Source organism: Pinus tabuliformis, chromosome Q (assembly GCF_031772625.1).
Source record: "Pinus tabuliformis cultivar Carrire ecotype Pingquan chromosome Q, CPIR1, whole genome shotgun sequence".
NCBI classification, from domain to species: Eukaryota; Viridiplantae; Streptophyta; class Pinopsida; order Pinales; family Pinaceae; genus Pinus; species Pinus tabuliformis.
The window spans coordinates 278,140,189-278,162,902 of NC_142296.1; the positions used below are offsets into that span (position 1 = coordinate 278,140,189).

The 22,714-nt window shown below is 38.2% G+C and overlaps 1 protein-coding gene across 5 annotated transcripts in view; it reads right to left on the reverse strand.

Annotated features, from left to right (window-relative positions):
• Positions 1 to 22,714, reverse strand: part of LOC149219306 (kinesin-like protein KIN-14H) — a 45,856-nt gene that overhangs the window by 15,814 nt on the left and 7,328 nt on the right. For all 5 annotated transcript variants that reach the window (XM_089384314.1, XM_089384315.1, XM_089384318.1 and 2 more), the window contains exons 14-15: positions 21,546 to 21,627; positions 21,325 to 21,429 (exon numbers count right to left, since the gene is read on the reverse strand). In XM_089384314.1, coding sequence (XP_089240440.1) covers positions 21,325 to 21,429; positions 21,546 to 21,627 — 187 coding nt within the window. The remainder of the gene's footprint in view (positions 1 to 21,324; positions 21,430 to 21,545; positions 21,628 to 22,714) is intronic.

Below are 22,714 nucleotides of genomic sequence, written 5' to 3' on the forward strand. Positions count from 1 at the left end.
TTAGGCCTTGTGGTTCAGTTTCTTAGCCTGTGCAATTGAGAAAACCACAGGGCCAACAAATTTGTCATCAATTAAAAAAATTTAGTTTAGAGCTATATTTAATATTATAATTTATATTTTTCCTCTTCTAGATTCCATGCCACCGAAGGGTAGTAGAAAGCCTCGTGATTTGGCATGGGCACATTGTATTTAAGTCCATTCCTGGTGATGACCACCAAGTCAAGTGCAATTATTGCAATGCCACAATGTATGCAAGGAAACATACTGAAATGCCACCTAGCTAAAATTCCTAGGAATGGTGTTGAACCTTGTGATCATTGCCCTCCAAAAGTTAGTGTTGAAATGGCAGCTTCTTTGGATGCCATTGGAGAACAAAAGTCTAAAAGGGAAAGAATGAAGCTCGAGTTTTCTAGGATAGGTAGATCTCAAATAGCACCACCGAATCAAAGTAATGTAACTACTCTTCAAATGTTGTGGCAAACAAGAGTATAACCCCTCATTTCTTCCTTGCTCATACAACCCCAAATTCTCAGCCAACATTGGAGAGTTTTAACGAAAAGAGGAGAAAAGACGCAGATATGGCAGTGAGGAGGTTTTGGTACCATAATAGTCTTTCATTCAACTATGCAAAGTCTTGTTTCTAACATCCCATGGTGGATGACATTGCAGGTGTTCGCCCGGGACACAAAGCCCCATCTTATAATGCATTTAGGGGGAAAGACCTAGATGAGGAGCTCGAGTGTGTCAAGGTACAATTGGAGAGCAATAAAAGTTCATGGAAATTTACAAGTTGCACAATTATGTCTGATGGGTGGACAGATCATAAGGGCAAAACAATAATAAGCCATGTTCCTAAGATCCATTGATGCATCTGCACATGTAAAGGATGCTTATTTGATTTTTATATTGATAATTGACGTTGTGGAGGATGTTGGGGTTCCAAATGTTGTCCAAGTAATCATGGACAACATGACAAATTACGTGGCAACCAAAAGGTTGCTTTGTGCCAAATATCTCGCCATTTTTTGGACTTTGTGTGTTGCCCATTACGTAGATTTGATACTGGACAACATTGGGAAGTTGGAATGGGTGCAAGATATTGTGCAAGAGTGCAAACAAATTACCAAATATATTTATAACCATGCTTGGGTGTTGAACCTTATGAGGGAATTCACAAAGGGTGAGCTTACGGTTTGCTACAAGCTTTCTTTCCCTCCAAAGCCTTTTGTACGAATACCAAGCTTTGAGAAGAATGTTTTGTAGCCAGCAATGGTTATTTTGGAAAGATATCACAAAACCAAAAGCATTGGTTGTGAAAGCATATCTTCTATGTGATAGTTTGTAGGAGAAAGTCATTGAGATTGTCAACTTCACTGAGCCCCTTATGAAAGTCTTGAGATTGATGGATGGAGAGAAACTGCAATGGGATATATTTATGAGTGCATGGACAGGGCCAAAGAGGCCATCATGATGTTCTACAAGGGAGATGAATCTAAATATCTCCCTTTATGGGAAATTATTGATTCCAAGTGGGACCAGCAGCTACATTCACCATTGCATGCAATGGGAGCATATCTCAATCCTAGCTTATTCTATAATGAGGGGTCTAACATTCAAAAAGATCTTGAGGTGAGGAGAGGTGTGATAATATGCATTAAGAAGATGTTCCCAGATCAAGATATTTAGGACAAAATCAACATGCAATGAGATATGTACAAGGAAGCATTTGGCATGTTTGGATTCAGCTCTAGCCAATGTCTCAAGGACAAGAAAATGCCTTGTAAGTGCAAATTGTTAGAACTTAGCTTGTAATTTTGCTAGTTCTCTTTTATATGTTTGGCGTTGCAAACTAATAATCTTTGTTGCTATATTTTTACAGCTCATTGGCTTTGAGGCACCACAATGACAAAAAATCCGTTATGAAGGTTCTGAGTCAACCCTGCAACGCTTTTGGTTGTGAGCACAATTGGTCGGTATTTGAGTGCATCCACAACAAAAAGAGAAATAGGTTGGAGCATGATAGGTTGGGAAAGTTGGTTTTCATCTAATACAACCTTTGAATGCTCGCAAACTACTGCAGTCAAAGGATCTGGATCCAATTTTATTTGATAGTATTGATTTAGAGTATGATTGGGTTGTGGGGGAGGAGAGTCCCCTTATTTGAGTTGGCTTGATGAAGAAACTAAGATCTCTCTAGTTTGTCATCTCAAATGGAAACTCCAAATACACCTACCTCACAGTTCGCTTCAGCTTTCCCATGTTGGCACCAGCTCCTAAAGGGCTTTATTCCAGGGGTAGTTGTGCTTGAGACTCAAGATTGTTATGAGAGTATGACTTATAATTTATGACATATCTATTTGAATTTTGAACTTGCTGCCATTTTTTATTTTGATTATGGAATCATGATTCACTATTTAAACTTTTTGTTTATAAAAATCAAATATGATGTTGTATTATCATAGCTATGAGGTGATGTTATGAATTATTGCATATATTGTGATTTTATGACTTATAAGGATTGGAAATGTCATTAGTTTCTCTTTTGTGCTTAAAATTTACCATATTTTAAGTTTTTTTGTATTTTTTTGAGTCTTAGACGAGTCGTTCCCGATTCTTATACGAGTCGTTGGGTCAACAGCCAAACTTGGAGCCGTATAAGATTCGGACTCTGCTATTGACTCGAAAACTTGTATAAGAATCGGGAACAACATGTATAACACTCGTATAAGACTCAGCAAGCCAAAAAAAAAAAACCTCAATTATGGTAAATTTTAAGCACAAAAAAAGAAACTAACGACATTTTTCAATTCTTGTAAGTTATAAAACCACAATATATTAAAGAATTCATAACATCATCTCATAGCTATGATAGTACAACATAACATAATCGAATTTTGTAAGCACAAAATTTAGATAGTGAATAGGAAAAGGAATCATCATTCCATGATAAAAATAAAAAATGGCAGCAAGTTCAAAATTCAAATACATGTCATAAAAAATAAGTCATAGTTTCGTAACAATCTTGAGTCTCATGCAGACTACACCTAGAATAAGCCCTCGAGGAGCTAGTGCCAACATGGGAAGGTTGAAGACACTATGAGGTAAGTGTGTTTGGAGTTTCCATTTGAGATGGCAAACCAGAGAGATACTCAGTCTCTTCATCAAGCCAACTCAATCTGGGGACTCCTCCACAACCCAATCAGACTCTAAACTAATACTATCCAATAAAATTGGATCTAGATCATTTGGTTGCAGCTATTTGTGGGCATTCGAAGGTTGTAGTAGATGAAAACCAACTTCTACAAGCTCCCATGCTTCAACCTATTTCGCTTTTTGTTGTGGATGTGCTCAAATACTGACCAATTGCGCTCACACCTAGAAGCGCTGCAGGGTTGACTCAAAAATTTGATGGAGAATTCTTGTCATTGTGGTGTCTTTGAGGCACAATCTATCCACCAAAGAGCTATAAATAACATAACAACAAAGATTATCAGTTTGCAACGCAAAACACATAAAAGAAAACTAGCAAAATTACAAGCTAAGTTCGTCTTCTTGTCCTTGAGACATTGGCTTGAGTTGAATCCAAATATGCCAAATGCTTCCTTGTAGATATCTCGTTGCAAGTTGATTTTCCCCTGAATATCTTGATCTTGGAACATCTTCTCAATGCATACCTTGACACCTCTCCTCACCTCAGGATCTTTTTGAATGTTAAACCGCTCATTATAGAATAAGCTCAGATATAGATATGCTCTCGTTGCATGCAATGGTGAATGTAGTTGTTTTAGCACCCAGGCATGGTTATAAATATACTTGGTAATTTGTTTGCACTCTTGCACAACATCTTGCACCCACTCCAACTTCCCAGTGTCCTCCAGTATCAAGTCTATGCAATGGGTAGCGCAAGGAGTCCAAAAGATGGCAGGATATTTGGCACAAAGCAACCTTCCAGGCGCCACATAATCTGTTGTGTTGCCTGTGATTACTTCGACAACATTTGCAACCCAAACTTCCTACACAACCTCAGGCAACAATGTAAAAATCAAATGTGCATCCTTTACATGTGCAGATGCACCAATAGATCTTAGGAACATGGTTCCTTTAGGGTAAGCTACAACAAAATGTATTATTGTTCTACCCTTCTGATTTGCCCACCCATTAGAGATAATTGTGCAACCAGCAAACTTCCATAAGCTTTTAATGCTCTCCAAAATTACCTTGACACACTTGAGCTCCTCATCTAGGTCTTTCTACCTAAGTGCATTAGAAGATGGCACTTTGTATCCAGGGCCTACACCTATAATGGCATCCACCATGAGCTGATAAAAACAAGACTTTCCATAGTTCAATGAAGGACTATTATGGTATTAAACCCTCCTCATTGCCATATGTGCCTCCTTCCTCTTCTTTTCATTAAAATTCTCCAAGGTTGGCTAAGATCCTAGAGTTGTACAAGCAAGGAAGAAAGGAGAGGTTATATTCTTGTTTGCCATAAGAGTTGAAGAGGAGTTAACTACACTTTGATCCAGTGTTGCTATCTAAAGATCTACCTATCCTAGAAACTTCAACCTTCATTCTTGCCCTCTTAGAATTTTGTTCTCTAATGGCATTCAAAGAAGTTGCCATTTCAGTGGTGACTTTAAGAGTGCAATGATCACAAGGTTCAACACCATTCCTAGGAATTCTAGCCAGGTGGCATTTCAATCTGTTTCTTCATGCATACATTGTAGCATTGCAATAATTCCACTTGACTTGGTGGTCATCGCCGAGAATGACTCGGCCACAATGTGCCCATGATGAATCACAAGGCTTTCTACTAACCTTTGGTGGCATGGAATCTGGAAGAGAAAAAAAAAAACATAAAATTATAGTATTAAATTTAGCACTAAATTTATATTTTAAAATTTAATTTTTTTAATTGATGACAAATTTGTTGGCCCTGTGGTTAAGTTTCTCAGCCACACAAGGCTTGTGTGTCACTGAAAAACTCGACCACAGGGCCTAAAACAAATCAGAGGGAAAAATATTTAAAGTGAAACAAAACAAAACAAAAAATGAAAGGAAAACAAAAAAAATGAAACAAATAATCAATTTCATGAAGCCTACCTAGTTGTGATGAAGCTAGGTCTGATGAAGCCTCTTTTAGCCTCCTTCAACCTCCTACAAGAGTTGCAATGTTGTCACTCGGCTCCTTAAATCAACACTCAGTGAATGAGAAATGAGTCAAATGGCAAGTGAATGAGAAATGAGAGGGAGGGAGATCCTTATAAAGTGTTTCCTCCCTTCCATTTTCCCTTTCCCTCCACCGGATCTCAAAAGAAACAAAGAAAATTTTGAAAAAATCAAATTTCAATCAAGGAGGATTTTCCTAGGTCTACCACGAGTCCGATACGAGTCTTATGAAAGTCATATATGAGTCCATCAGTCTTCGCAAATTTAAAGGAGTCTTGGCGAGTCTGAGTCTTGTGGGTAAGTCTTGGCCTCTAGACTCGTTTCGGCATTTGACTTGTGACGACTCGCGAGTCATATAAGGGTCGTGCTTTATTGGTCTTTGTATTAAGCCTTTTGAAATTAGAATCTCATAAAGGGGTGGAAGGCCTCAATTTCAACCCTTCATTATTCCCCTCGACTATGTCTTAGCCTCAACGGCTTCATCTCATAAAGGTAATCCTTGGCTTCAAATTTTGTTCTATAGCATTTATCGTGGCATTCTTCTTTGATACTTCTGGGTCTCAAATTAGGGCTATACTTGCGGCAAGTTTAAGCTTCTATGGTTGAGTCTTTATTATATTGTTGGGATCTCTCTTTTATGTTATCTAGGGCCATCTTCTTCTATTGTGAATGATAGCCACCCCTTGTCTCGCCTCTATGCTTTGAATCCTGAGTTAGACAAAGTTACCTCATCCCCAGTCTTGTTCTTCCTAATTCTTGCTCCCCTATTAGTTTCCACAATTTCTCTTTGGATCGTCGAAAGGGTATTTCTATGATAAGTATCATCAAAATGCTTGCCCATTTCATTTTTTCTCACTAAGTTTTGGGTTGGTCTCTATTCTGAGATGGGTGGTCTTTGTTCTATTTCAAATGGATTGGTTGCACCTCCTCTTTCTAAGGATTGAGTTCTCCTCTGTTCTTTATTGGGTAGTCTACCATCCTCCTTTCTTTGACCCTCAATCTTATACTCATTCCTATTAGAGAATTATGCCTCAAGGAGGAGGGGTTCCAATGGCAGAAAGGGTTGTCGTAGCTCTAGAATACCAAATACCATGCCTAGATGGCAGCAAAGCATTCTGATGATAATTACCATAAAAATACCCCTCCAATGATCCAAAGACAAATTGAGGAAACTAATAAGGGAGCAAGAATTGAACAATGGCTCATAAGGGTAGAGGAGTCGAATGGCAACTAGGTCTGGAACACATGTAGCACAAGAACACAGCATACAAGGTATATGCAAATAGTTGACATCTATGGGCAACTCAAGACAATTATGGGTAAAGTACTAGTTGAGCGATCAAAAGAGCAATAGAAAATATTGATAAGAATGGATGATTGCAGAGACAAATCAAAAGGTTGGGCAATAAAGTCACAATGCTTGCAAAGAAGCTGACCAACATGGAATTCACATACTTGGACAAGGAGACAAGACCATCGGACACAATCTAGATGGACTATCCTGTTGCATAGAAGTTGTCCATGACATTTGTGCTTACGTTAGTTAGTCATATTTTTGTTGAAAATTTTGAACAAAAAAGCTATCAAGCCTTCATAATAGTGTAAGAATTCCAAGACTTGGACAAGGAGACAAAGCCATTAGAGACAATCTAGGTGGACTCACCTGCTACATAGAAGTTACCCATGACATTTCTTGTTATGTAAGTTAGTCATATTTTTGTTAAAAACATTGATCAATAAAGTTATCAAGCTTTCAGAACAAAATGTAGCTTGTTTAGTAGACAGTATTTGAGAAGCTTTATAATTAATTTTAAATCATTTAACTTGGAAAAAAGTAGTAATGTTATGCTACTGGTCTGGTTTCCCTTCTAGTAGACCAATAGGCATGGCATGACTATGTTATGTAATATTTTTTTTATCTGAGTTAGCTATAAATCAATACAATATGCAATAATGAACTTGTACTCAAAACAATGTCTTATCTCAAGTTCTAAATATAAGCATATTGCACAGACCTGGATAATAAACTATAATTTGTGTTAAGTGAATAAATGTGTGCACTTTCTCAACAATCTGTGACCACGAAGAGAACAGTGCAAAATCAAAGTTTCCTTCCTTGCAAAACAAGCACAATAGAGTGTTACAAAATCATGTAGCTAAGCAATTGTCCCAAAATTTAAAATCGGAAATTTTGGGTTACAAAAAGGGAAAATTTTGACCGAACAAAAAAAAACAATGTTACACATAAATGCATCTCACAAGGTCGAGAACATGCACCCCTTGCCCCTGGGACAGAGAGGTGCCTTGCAAAGCATTTTTGGCACACCTCTCTTTCGGCATAACTCCATGAAACCCCCATCTGAAATGTTTCATTGAGTAGCAAGATGTGTTTCACAAAAAAGAGAGGCTTGTGTTTCGAAAAGTGGGACTTGTTTCAGAAAAAGGAGGGGGCTTGTCATTGTCCACATTTTTTTCTATAAGTATAGAATGTATTTAAAAAATAAAACACACAAAAAAGGTTTAGAAATAAAACCTACCAAATTACCCAATTTAATTCACCTTTACCTATACGTCACACATATTTGACATTTACAAGTCAATTAACTTTTGATTTAGATATGAGAGTGAGTTGTAATTTGCCTTGGTTACTCATGATAGTGACTCTAACTCAAGTATTGACACTCCATTGATCGTCTTGAAACCTTCGTAGAATAGATGGGTATAGAGGACTAGTAAATGGCATTGATTCCTTGATGCTCATTTGAAAGTGGCAGCCAGGTTAGGTGGGGCTGAAAATTTTGGCCCATGGAAGGAGAGGATAGTTTTGCTGCTTGAGGAGTTTGAGTTGTGGAATATTGTCGAGAAAGTAGTACAACCACCCATTGATCCTATTCAATTGATAGACTGCAACAAGTGCAATGTGAAGGCTAAGAGAATCCTTCTTGATGTGATTAAAGACCAACTTATACCCCATGTGTCAAGGAAGAAATTTTCCTACAAGATTTGGGATTCCTTGATAAAACTTTACCAGAGCACCAATGAAAACAGGAAGAGGGTGTTATGTGAGAAACTGAGAAACACACCAAGATGACCAAATTGACACAATGACCTCATACCATACCAAGATCACACAAGTGAGAGGTGTGTTGGCTGCAGTGGGAGAGATTATTCTCAATGACCAATTGGTCAGGACGACACTGAGTGGCTTCCCCAAGGAGTGAGATGGATTCATAGATGGTATTGTGGCCAAAGAGCATCTCCCAGATTCGGGGAGAATGTGGGATGATTTCATTTAGGAGAAGATCAGGAGGAATGCCAAGCGTGGCAGTCAGCATGGTACGGTGGACGAGGAGGAGAATGTTGCCCTTGTAGCTAAGGGCAAGAAGTCCAAGGGGTCCACGAGGGGGACCAAGCAAAAAAGGAAACAGAAGATGCAAGAGAAGTACATGAGCAAGGTGAGATGCTTTGTTTGCCAAAAATTGGGGCATTATGCCCTTTAGCGTTGTCCCAACAAGAAGGGAAAGAAGAAGAAGGGTGTTGCGGCATTAGGCGAAGTGGATGAGTTTTCCACGATATTTGACAAGGTCTTTTCCTTAGTTGTCAGTGTTGCCACAAATGTCACATCCTCTAGTGTCTAGTACATTGACATCACATGACAAGGGTCAAGGAGCATTTTACAGGTCTTACAAAGATGGATGTAGATCTAGAGGTGGTACCTGGAGATGACTCCAGGCTCAAAGTAGTTCACATTGGAATCGAGTCCTTTCAAAGGGAGTCACACCCTTGGAAGTGACAGAGGTCTTATATGTTCCACAGTTGAAGAATATCAATGTCCACTACTGAGGACAAGAGGTTTGAGGAGGTGTTCTGAGATGGACAAGTCCTTATGTATCCCAAGGGATCCAGTTACACTTCAGCGAGACTGATTTGAGTCTACCATGGGAAACTCTACAGCCTACAGGTTCATGTTTCATCCTAATAGAGCGTTCGTTTCAACCACCAATAGTAGTGATTTGTGTGAGTTGTGGCACAAGAGGATGGCCCACTTGCACCATGGGGCTCTGAGAGTATTGAGGGAGATCGTAACAAGATTCCCAGAGTTCAATACAGAAGGCCATGATGTGTGCAGGGGGTATGCTTTGGGAAAGTACACCAAGACAACTTTCTCAAAAAGTGATAGCAGGCCAACCGAGATACTTGCTTGATTCACTCTGATGTGTGTGGTTTGATGTCTTCCATATCTTTGAGCAGATGCGAGTACTATGTTACTTTCATTGACGACTACTCCAGAAAGTCCTAGATCTACTTCATGACGTCTTCAAGAAGTTTCAAGAGTTTGAAGCTCTTCTGGAGAACTAAACAGGGAAGAAGATCAAGGTCTTAAGGTCCAACATGGGGGTGAGTATATTTCCCATGAGATGAAGGATTTTTGTGCTAGAGTGAGCATCAAGCGAGAGTGGACAGTTCCTTAAACCCCACAACAGAATCGGGTTGCAGAGAGGAAGAACATGGCCATAGTTGCGGCAGTGAGAGTCGTGTTCCATGATCAAGGGCTATCATTCTTAATATGGTTTGAGGCATGCAACAGTGCAATGTATCTGCAAAATAACATTCCACACAATGTTGGGGAACAAAACTCCTGAGGAGGCTTTTTATGGGAAGAAGCCTAAGATTGAGCATTTTATAAATTTTGGGTGCCTGACATATTCACATGTCCCACTGAGGAGTAGAGGACAAAGTTAGAACCCACAATCGAGAAGGGAATACAAGGAGACCTTCAAGGTTGATCGCATACATATAAATGCACAGAGGAAGGTTGTTGTGAGGCGGGATGTGAGATTTGAGGAGAGAGCCTTGAGGAGATCACGAGATATGGATCAAGTAGAGCAGCAAACTCCTTAGCAAGGGAGTACACCACAATGTATGGGACCATCAAGTACAAGTTCATAGGGATCTGGAGGATGGCAGGATTCTGGGGCGGCAAATCCACAAGTTACATAACACAAGCGATAGGATCCCCGAGTACAGGTACACCACAATCCACAAGGGCATCAACATCAGGGGTACCAATTACAAAGGAGGATATACCCATCCCAGTAAATAAGGCTACTTCAAGGAACAGCAAGCCTAAATGACTTCGTGATACCTGCAGGAAGGCTAGGAGATAGTGGGAAAGCCCAAGTGGTCAGTGAGGGATTGAAGACCACCAGAGCGATTTGATGGCTATTTGGCTATGGTGAGTAGCATTGTCGAGATCAAGGCATCTAGCTACAAGAAGGTTGCAAGTCAACAGGTATGGCGAAATGCCATGGTGGTAGAGTATGCTTCCATCATGAAGAATGATGTGTGGGAGATAATGCCAAGACCTGAGGGGAAGTCAGTGGTGACTCTCAGGGGGCTCTACAAGATCAAGTATGTTGTGGATGGCAGCATTAAGTAGTTCAAAGCTCAATTTGTGGCTCGGGAGTTCTCACAGTTAAAGGGAGTTGACTATGAGGAGACCTTTGCACCAATGGCTAGATACACTTTGATTAGACCAATGATCTCCATTGCAGCAAAGATGGGTTGGAATATCCACCGAATGGATGCGAAGATTGCTTTTCTCAATGGGATCATATAGGAGGAGGTGTATATCGAGCAGCCACAGGACTTTGAGGTGCATGGGATGAAGTCTCACATATGCAAATGGAATAAGACTTTGTATAGGATGAAGCAAACGCCAAGAGCGTGGTATTCACGGATTGATTCCTACTAGCAGCAGATGGGTTTCGAGAAGAGTGATGCAAATCCGAACCTCTATTACATTGTAGTTAGCAAGGATCCACTCATTCTTGTATTGTATGTAGACGATCTATTGATTACAAGAGAGGAGAAAATCACTGAGCACTGCAAGAGAGACCTTGCTACAAAGTTTGAGATGATCGACATAGGACCAATACTATTTTCTGGGGTTAGAGGTTTGGCATATCTTCCTAGGCCATGGCAAGTACGCATATTGAGGAGATTTCATATAGAGGAATATGACCACCAACTAGAAGAAGTTGCATGCTTCCAATTCCAAGTTAGTAGATCCCACTTTATATCGCCAATTGATCAATTCATTGAGGTATTTGGTCAATACCAGACCAGATATTTGTTTCACAATCAATACATTAAGTTAGTTCATGGTGGAGCCCAAGAGGGTGCATTGGGTGGTTGGTAGCGAAACATGTGTTGCGATCCCTGCAGGGTACAGTGGATTATGGATTGGACTATATCCTCGGGCATGGAGTCAGGTTGATTGACTACACAAACTCAAATTGGGAAAGCAGTGCTAGTGACAAGAAAAGCACATCAGGATGTTGTTTCATGTTGGGTTCGACAGTAGTGTCATGGTTCAGCAGGAAACAAAGATCAGTGACACTTCGTTCTGCAGAGCCAAAGTATATGGCAACTAGTCAAGCCAGTTGTGAGGCCCTTTGGCTTCATAAGATGTTTATGGCTTATTTGGTCAACAGCTGAGACCAACATTAATCTACTACGATAACCAGAGATGTCTCAAACTCACGGACAATCTAATATTTCATGACAGGTCAAAGCATATCGAGATCAAATATCACTTGATCTAGGATTATGTTCAGAGAGGAGCAGTGAAGCTAGAGCATATACTACAGATGAGTAGGTGGCCAACATTCTCACCAAGTCCTTGCCAAGGGGTAAGCATGTTTATTTCAAAGACAAAATGAGAGTGGTGAGAAACACTTTCCTTTGTAAGAGGGAGTATTAGAAAATGAGTACCAAGGACAAGTGTTCCTAAGGCTTGGTGTCTAGCCTAGGAAAGAGAGATTCCTAATTTGACCCCCTTAACTTTATGGGTTTTATGAGAATAAAATCAATGACTTTATGAGAAATAAAGTCATAAACTGACTTTATAAACATTAAGTGACTTTATGTTATAAAGTCATAAAGTACCCTTAAAGTAATTAACGAAAAGGGAACTAAGGGGAAAAGGTGTCTCATGGGTCAATGAGAGATTAGATCTCCGCCTTTGATCTAATTGGCTAAAAGATATAATCCCAACCATTAGTGTTGGTAGAAAATTGTCATTGATGTCAAAGGACCATAAACAGCCCCTGAAGTAAATCAAGATTTTGGCAGATTGGTTCAAGGAAAACACAAGAATGGATTATACACCATCTTGTAGTTCTCGTCGAGACCTTTCCAACAAGCTATAGCTTGCCTTCTAAATCCTTCCGGTTGAGGAGAAATTATTTTTTGAAAGCGACCATATGAAATCCGGCCAGCCTAAACTTTAAGATATATCTAGGATCAAGTCGGCCCCATAATAGGCCTCTTCATTTTGTATATATAGCATAGTCATGGGAGCTTAAGGAGCATCAATTCATGGCATCATCTAATCAAGGAACTCGGAGTATCTAAGGCAAGAAGAGGTCTGGAGCAGACCAAAACTAAGGTGATATGAAGAGCAACGATGAAGGCTAAAAGGGACGAGTGTTTCTAAACTAAAGAACAAGACAATGATCCGTTTTTTGTGGGATAATTAGGCTTTTTCTAAAGCAGATTCCTTCTAAGGCAAGCTTAATTCGAGACTGTGAACAAGTGGCACAATTCGACCTCCCTGAGGCACAAACATTGAATTCCTAAGGCCTAAAGAATAGCCCTTTCTAAGATTGATTTTTTGGCTTTCTTGAGGCAGATTGTGAGTTGGATTTAGGTCACCTCTATGACAAATTAAATCTTTGATTTAAGGCAATTCTAAAGCTATCTCTGATCCAAATCTGAGGCAAATTATTTCACACTTCCTAAAGCTTGTTCTCTGTAACCTTTTTACATTTCTTGAGACCTATTGCGACCCAGAACTAAGGATTAATTTTGGCCTTGTTTAGGGCAAAATCTGAAACTGGTCCAGAGGTATAATTGAAGTTGTTCTGAGCTCCTCACTTGAGGAAGTCTAAAACTGATCTAAGGATCACTTGAGGAGTTGATTGAAGGTATGAATAGAATCTATTCTGTTGCATTGGAGGTCAAAGTTACAGTGGCATACTTATTGGAGAGAGATCTAAAATTGAACATGTTTAGGCGAAGATAGCAGTGATTGAATATTGTTGTATTTGAGTCATTGTCCCTAGTACGGGCTCCCAAGAGGTTTTTGTTTCATCTTTTATTCTACAGGGTGGCAGGGTACCCTGTGCTAGTGATGGCAGGGTACCCTGTGCTAGTGAAGGAAGTTGTGGCTTCCTTCAGGAGGTTGTCACCTCCTTCTAGTGGGATTTGGTAAAATTGGGGTTGTAGCCCTTCGATTTCTAGCTGGTAAATCTAAAAGTTGTAGCTACTTCGCTTATAATATATCTCTTGTTCCTTTGATGTGATGTCATTAGTTAATGGTTTTAATACTAAATTGTAAGAAAAAGTGAAATACTAATTCACTGCCCCCCCACCTCAGTATTTCCAACAATTAGATCTTAGGGTTAGGTTTCTCATCTGGATGAGGGAACAAAAGGTAAAGGGGAGAAGGCACCATTGGCACATTTCTTCATGACAGTTAGAGAAGAGAAGCAAAAGAGGTTAGGAGAGCAATGTTAGAGGAGAAAGGATTGTATAACAGAGAAAGGACAGAATACATAGTACAGCAGCAAGGAAATCAGCTCACAGTTTAATGATAGGAGGGGACTCGAATCCCAAGAGATCTTCCTAGTTATTTACCCGAGTACCAACACAATTTTCAAGGTAGTCTGGGCTACATTTATTGTGGAGAACAGGCACAAAAATCTAGGGACTAACAAACGTTTATTGTTGTCAGGACTGGCTCAAAATTCGAGGGTTTTGGGCCACAGTTATTGCAATCTAACAGGACAGAATTTGAGGGACAGTGTCGCATGAATTTCAAGACAGATAGCATGAATTTCAGTGTGAGTTGGACGTGATTTTGAGGCTCCTGAGTGAGATTTCAAAGGGAATTGTGCACAGAATTCAAGAGACTAACAAAGAGTTAATTGGCACAGATTTCTAGGCGGAAGGAGCACAAAAATTGGGGTAGTCAGTCAGGAAGTTAAAAGAGCAACTACAACACATTCTCCAAGGAAATTCAGTGCACAAATTTCAAGGGAGATAAGTAGAAATTATTGCTATCATTTAATGTTGTAAATTTCTCTGATAATAAATAAAAATATTTCCCTCTCTCACCGGTTTTCCCTTCAGCGTTTTCCTAGGATCATTGGACCAAAAAGCACTATGTTAAAATATGTGTTTCATGTTATAGCAAATATTCATGTTTAAAAACAACATAAATCTATGTTGGGTTGGGCATTAAGCTGACGTGATTACTAAAACTGAAACTGGGTTGGGTCTACAATTTTCTACATGCCTCTCAGCCTAGAATCATCAACTAGATAGTGGTAGAATTGGCAAATTCATCTAGAGATGGAAGAGGAGGTGTTCCAGGCAGTGTTATCAGAATCAGACCGGTGATCAAATCGGTAAACCCCCCCAGACCAGGAACCAGTCAGAACTAGACCAGAACCGGTAACAAAACCGGTCAACCAAAAACACACAAAATATTCAAATTTCAAAGAAAACCATATATATTCATGTGCATCCATCTTAATCAATACCATTTATACACAAATAAGCAAAATTTCTCATTTATAGAGCATGTAAGAATGCACATAACCAAAATAACACCGACTGCAATCCATCTTGGAACTAAAATACATCAAAAAGGAAAACTTATATGGCCTCTAGCATCCAAAAAATATCATGCTACAACAAATACCTACACATCATCAAAATATTTGTCTATATTGGAATCTTCATCATCGATATCACCCTCTAAGCAGTAAAATAAGACAAAAAATGCTTAGCATGTGAAATCAAAATTTTGTTTGAGTGAAAGGTACATTTTTAGTAGGATCATGATAGAGGAGTTCAACGATCAATGCCACTAACATCAAGGTACATAGAGGGATTGGTGCTCTTGATTAAATGCTAGTTTGATACCCTCATACATGATAAAATCTAATGGAAACATTGCAATCCCCCAATCCTGAAATCTTGAAAATTTGTTAAGTTTGATGGATTTTGAATGAGATCTAAAAGTCTACTTTCTACATATGAAATCCAATGAGGTCGGAACCACTCTCAAACATCTTGAGTCATTTCATGTTAGTGTTGAAAATTTAAGTAAAAGGATGAAAATGAAAGATAAAGGAGAATGTCACTTCACTTTAAGAATTTAATATTACTATGAATTGAATAGCAATAGTAGGGCCATATGTTTAAATATTAGGCACCTATTGTCGGCTAGTGCCCAGCGAAGACTAAAATTGAAAGAAAAAGAAAAAAACAAAACAAGACCTGCTTATTGCGTCCTACACAGCGTTACCACACCGAATCGGCCAAAAACAGTTCAAGTCACTGGTTCGAACCGGTTTTTGCCTCAAAACGGGCAAACCGATCTAAATCAACCAATTTGATCCGGTCTTGATAACACTAGTTCCAAGGTTAGCAGCTCTCTCATAAGAAATTTTATATGTTTTTAGATGGGGCCTCCTAGGGTGGTAAGTGTAGAAAGAATCATTTTCAAAAAGTTTGTTTTGAATGGGGGCCAAATAAGGCAACCAATAATCAGGGAGAGGCACTTGTTTTATATCAAGGGATAGAGGTTCTTAACCCAAGGCAGATAAGAGGGTTAATTGTCATTGGAGATTTAGCAATAATCATTAGACTCCTGCATTAATCTTTTTTGTCTAATGGCAATCTAGAAAGGCTCAATTGGTGAATTTAGGAAGTGGCCAACCACTTTGAATCCATACGCTTTTCCAAGTCGTAAAGAAAGGAATCATCGAGCTAAGTGTTTGGCCAATGAAGCCTCATGCTTGGGTTGTGGAACATTGAGGACAAAATGGGGTATCCTTCTCCCCGATTCCTTAATAAATTTTGTTAATTCCTAATTTAAAGTTACAGATGCCATCATATAACCAAGCCACGGGGCACATTGAATTAAGATGGAAGGCTAGAGTTCGAAAGGCATTACAACCTCTATACCATTGCACAATTCAACCTTTATGCAAAGCAGCTCTATTAATTCAGTTTTAATGTAACCCCAAACTATAGACATCCTCAATTCATTTCTAGTGTTATATCCTTAGAGGTGGTAATCTTGGCAGCATCTCTCCCCAATCCGTGTTCAAAGAATTCTTCAAGGTATTGCACGGCTTTGCTAGCTAAAACGGTGAGTAGCTCTATCAGTTTCGCAATTGTTCCTCTGTGTTCTTTGGTTTCAAATTGGCAAAGGAAGTGTGGTTCACTGAGGATAATATAGAGGAAGACTTGAATTAGGGGATTCTTGGTAGTTTTCTTTAGAGATTGGAAAGTATGGCCAACCATAACTATCCAGGGCGATGCACCCTTTATGAGATCAATGACATTAGTCGTGATCATTCAAAGACAAGAGGTTCTTTTTGCAAATAACAAGACCTCTATTTTCACTACAACGGGAGAAATTCAAGTTGAGGAGGTAAAGCATAGGAGTGGGATTGCAATTATTGGATATGATACAGTAAGGAAACGGTGTGTGTGTGTGTGTGTGTATATATATATTATGACAAAATAAAAATTCTGTATCATCATTCATCTTTTGGTCTTTAGAATCTAGATGTTGTATTTAAAAATACATAATCATCATCATGAAGTCAACATAAACAAATCATAATCATCAATTCAGCATAAACATTGTCATCATAATTCAGCGTTGGCATTTAAAAAACATTAAAAAAATTAAAATATCACCAAAAACTTAAAAGCAAAATCATGTTACTAAATATTACATGTTAGAACACCTAAGCAATTTTTATCATTTACTAGTTACATTTACAAATAACCTAACATGCAATGATTCCATAACAGTGGGTCAAGCCTTTTAATAAAGAAATCGGATGAAAATGTCACAAGTTAAATGTTTAAGGCGATTACACGGCGGGCATTGTTCGAGTGTTGTATCCATGTGCTTGAAGGTTTGAAACAAAAGCAAGTGATGTGAGGGCCTGAACCTTAGGCCTATAAAAAATATTTTAACTTACCTAAAGGATTTTAAAAATATCTGCAGATCAATGAAGAATATTTGCGATGTCTTCAAAATAATGTGTTCCACAACCCTATTTTGGTTCCACACAAAGGAAGCTTGCCACCAACTCTACCAATGAATATTTCAAATTGTTGTATAATTTAATGAAACCCTAAAAAAATATTTCAAAACGTCAAACTTGCACTTGTCTCATTTAAAAAAAAAAAGTAGACATTACCGATTATGAGGTTATGATGTCCACAAGTGTTTCTATCACTCTGCTTTTCAGTGTCTCAACTCCCAAGTCCTTTCAAAATTGATTTTAGAAATCGAGTGGTAGGCGATGAATTATATTAAGCCTTCATCAGGCGATGAAATAATAGATGATCAATCCATTTTTTTATGTTAGTTGGTTTCCTATGCTTGGATGGACCTTTTGTGATGCGATAAACTAATGGTCGTTACCCAACACAACTCTAATATTAGATTTGGTAAGTCTGGGTTGTTGAGTTGATAGTTCCATTCAGCATTGTTGTCGATGATGACATAGATGCGATGATTTTTATCTTTTAGGAATTCTTTAAAATACTTCCACGCCTCTGACATACCCTCTCCAGCAATGTCTCTGCCATAGCATTGGCATATACCTCCGGAAATGGATCATGAACAGATCCAAAAAAATTTAAAACCTCCAAAAACATTTCCAAACCCAATCCAGAATTTCCAAAATTCTGATATGGTTCAAATACATTTTGACGACGTTTCACGGCGGATCGTACACAAATCATACCGGTTTCTGTTCGAAAATGGGGAACGACGTTTCAACCAATTTCTCCTGACATTTATAGTAACTTAGTTGGTAACCCTATTAGAAGATTACACTACATCCCAGTAAATATTTCTAACTGCAGTTGTGTAGTATGGTTCCTTGTTGCATGTCAATAGCTAGTTGCAGTGAGAATTTGTTTCAACTACGTGGTTCGCAAAGTAACATCCACCACTCCATGAGATATATCATATTTATGTTCTTCAGGCAAGATTATTTATGTTCTTCAGGCAAGATCATTTCCATTTGTCTTGTCCTTTTGATTTCACATAAACCAATTTCTGGTCAACATTGACTACCAAGTAACCATATGTAATATCAATTCATATGGTCCAACTTCATTAACACAAAAGCTTCAAAAAGTTATATCTTTCAAGCAAATTGCAAATGAAAGAATGCTAAACAAGGATTGAAGTGCACTTGAAAAACATTTCAGAGGATTGAGGACCAGGTCTTGGGCTTGTTGAATCAACAATGTGGAAAGAGTTCAAACTATCATATCTTTTGTCCTCTTCCATTTCGCCTTGAGTGTGTCTCCACATTTATCTTTTACTTCCACAAAAGGTCCATCATTGAATATCCCTCATAACATAATAAGTACCCCTTTATTGGCATTGCACGCTTTCAAGCTCTTTTCATCGAATCAATCCAAGGAGAAAAAGTTGGCCAGCTTTCTAAGGCCTCTTCTCAGTTGCAACTTACGGGTATTCACTGATCCTCTACCAATGTTTCACAAAGTAACATCCACCACTCCATGAGATATATCATATTTATGTTCTTCAGGCAGGGTCATTTCAACTTGTCTTGTCATTTTGATTTCACATAAACCAATTTTTGGTCAACATTGACTACAAATCAACCATATGTAATATCAATTCATATGGCCCAATTTCATTACCACAAAAGCTTCAAAAAGTTATATCTTTCAAGCAAATTGCAAATAAAAGAATGCTAAACAAGCATTGAAGTGCACTTGGAAAACATTTCATAGGTTTGAGGACCAAGTCTTGGGCATGCTGAATCAGCAATGTGGAAAGAGTTCGCACTATCATGTTTTTTGTCCTCTTCCATTTTGCCTAGTGTGTGTGTCTCCACATTTATCTTTTACTTCCACAAAAGGTCCATCGTTGAATATCCCTCAGAACACAATAAGTACCCCTTTATTGGCACTGCACTCTTTCAAGCTCTACCAATGTTTCATTTCTCTCTAGATGATCCTCCTCATCTTTTCCCTTTGAAGATTAATATTCAGATCAAATTTGATATCTACAAAGACATTTGATCAGACTACTTGGCTCACTCCATCTAAACCTCTTAGTCAAGTTTGTTTTGTATACTCAAAACATTTTCTACATATTTCATATGGTCTATGTGTTGATCCTGACTACTTGCAGCATCAATGGCCAAACAGCTTCCCTCTCAGACAACTCAGAGTATGTTTAACATGGCTGCACAATGAGACTAATTGTCACAACCCTAAGGAGCCCAAAATTTGTAAATTTGTTCCCTTTACATAGTGAAAACTGTTAGGGTATTTAGACACTTACAAGTTAGTTAAAATCAGCTTGATATAATGTGTCTTTTAAGTAAAAGTGTGTTTCTTTAACATGCATTAGTTGCATCGTACTCCAATGGTCACAATATGTTCCAAACATAGAGTGATCCAATGACTCATTCTCCTCGATACTAATGGCCATTGATCCATGGCTTAGCACCCAATAGGTCCATGATCTCTATTTAAAGAGCATGGACGGTCATTCTTGATGATCAATTGTGAGAAACACTTTGATGTACATATTTTTCCTTTGCATTATTATTAATATTGCCTCAAGTGGCTATGTTGGCTGGGGCTGTGAAATGTTTATCTCTTAGAGAGTTTAGACCACATAAAAATAATGCTGTTATGATCTTTGATCTGGTTGTGTGAGTGGTTACTTAAGGTCTTCATCAGCTGTGGAATACCCTGTTTTCCATAACAAAGACTGAAGGGCACTTCACTTTCAGATGCACAATATATTACGAGATCAGGAAGAGGTTCCAAGACACAGCGAGAATTTATCTACTGTATTGAGAACTTTTTCAAAAATGCACAGCCCTGTTTTCTTAGAGAGATGGATACCTTCAGGTGTAGATCACTCAAGTTCAAACGAGCCTGCTAGGTTGATCAAATCCTGCTTCCATTATTTCTGCTATTAGGAGTATGGTACACTCCATAGTCACTTACACTATCCACATGGATAGTATTAGAACTCCCGGACACTATTCCCTTGCATGAGTTGCTACTTTTTGGATCCAATAGACAACAATCCTTGAAAGCTGCCCGTACTGAACTCTGTCCAGCGCTCAGGACCACTATCATATTACCAACATTTCACCTCAACTAAGAGTTCTTAGCCCTAGATGCTAGTAGGGAATTCAATTCTGCCACAGTTGGAAGTACTTTGATGCATTCAAGGATTGCTTCACATGTTATCATCACTCCAGAGTCCAAACCATTAATGAGGATGACTTCTATGGGACATCTTCAAGGAGCACTTAGGAGCCATTGATGCAGAAGCTAATTCTAATGAAGAAATCCTTCTCTTTTTCTTCTGAAAATATCTATATTAAATGATAGGCTACTTTTTGTCTTGGCTGTCTATTTCTTTACATTTTAGGTTTTACGCTCTTAGGGTCTACATTTTTGTTACCTATTTTGTTTTTTATTTTTATTTTATGGAGGACTCTCTTCTAGCACTCCTGTTACCATTGTAACTTGTTAATATACTTTAGTCCCCTTGATCTATTTTGGTTATTATACTAAATTACTGGCATTTCTTTCTTTCTTCATTTATTCTTTATGGGAAATATTAAATACATCAGTACTAGAGAAAAATAGGGAGAGGCATTAATGACATTATAACCATAGCCAAATAGTGTGAATGGTATTACAAACTATATATTTTGGAATCATATGAAAAAATTTTCACTCTCAGTTTCAGAATGATAAGTAGGAATAGGCAGGAATGCTATATAACATAGTTTAACCCCCATCCCAACCAAGGCATATAGGGAGATATAAATACACTCTACATTAGTTTTAATGCAATTACATATTCAAATGTCGAAGTCATGCTTTTTATTGCATTGAGAAAACTGAAAAACTTTACCTGAGGCCTGGCTTGCCATAAGAGGGTAACATAATGATAAGAATAGTAGTTAAAAACTTAAAATAAGGTTGCACTTGCTTTTAGTTTGTGAATAGAATATTCATCAAGATACAAACCTGAGTTTCTTTCAGGCGATCTCCAGTAGAGCCACTACGGGAAAGACGTTCGCTTCCAGCCAGATCAATCAGATTCAGAACTCCATGCACTTGTTGCTCTGTGCTCTACAGAGATAAGCATCAATGCTTGATTATGATGATAATAAGAGCTAGAAGTTCCTCATAACAGACTATTTCAATTATAAGTTCAAATAACCATTCAATACAGGATAGGTACAAACCTCATTTGCTCCTAAAATACGCAACGTGAAGACACAATGACTTCGAGAAGACTGTTCATTCATTGCTGTTTTGCCCACTGACCTAAGAACAAAAATAAGCAGCTTGCTAAAATGAGTATGTGACTTCCCTAAAAGTGCTGATTTTGAAAAAATATGTGTAGGCCAGAACAAAATCAACATATATATATACAATTTAGAGACCCTCATTCAATACCAAATGCTTCGAAACTACCTTTTGTCAAGGACTTGAGATCACTGAATGAATGATAAAAAGGTTGCAAAGTATCATCACCAAAAAGATAAAAGGTACCCTTGTTCACAAGTGATCACTGTTATGTCTTACTTTTTGGTTTGCCAAGTCATTGTTCAGTCCAAGACATGTGACTTTGGTTTGTTCCAGTCACAAGTCACTACTGCCCATATCTTCCTCATTTTCAGGATCATCTCAACTTTATCTTGCAATCTAGTATTTATCCTTTAAGTTCTCTACTAGTAAGTCATGCAAATGCAATCCACATGCATTGGTAGCTAATTCAAAACTTTCCATCATTCCTTTCCCTCTTCCATATTTTTCCACCCCAACGAATTTTCCAGTTATAACTTATGCTACATAGAGGCATCACTTGACTATAAACCTATACTACTACTGACAAGTTGAATATCAGCGCGCACACACACACACATATATAATTTAGTGATCCTCATTCAATACCAGATTCTTGGAAAACTACCTTTTGTCAGGAACTTGAGATCAGTGAATGAATGATAAAAAGGTTGCAAAGTATCATCACCAACAAGTGAAAAGGTACCACTTGTTCACAAGTGATCACATGTCACTCTGACTTCGGTTTGTTCCAGTCACTACTCACTACTGTACATGTGTTCCCCATTTTCAGGATCATCTCAATTTTATCTTGCAGGCAAGTATTTATCTGTTAAGTTATCTACGAGTAAATCATGAAATCCACATACATTGGTAGCTAATTCAAAACTTTCCATCATTCCTTTCCCTCCTCCATATTTTTCCACCCTAACAAATTTTCCAAATATGCTACATAGAGATCACTTGACCATAAAACTAAACTACTACTGACAAGTTGAATACCTAAGTTGGTCCAAAAATCAAGGCAGTTAAGTTTTTTAATGACAGGTGCCAACACTAAAGACCA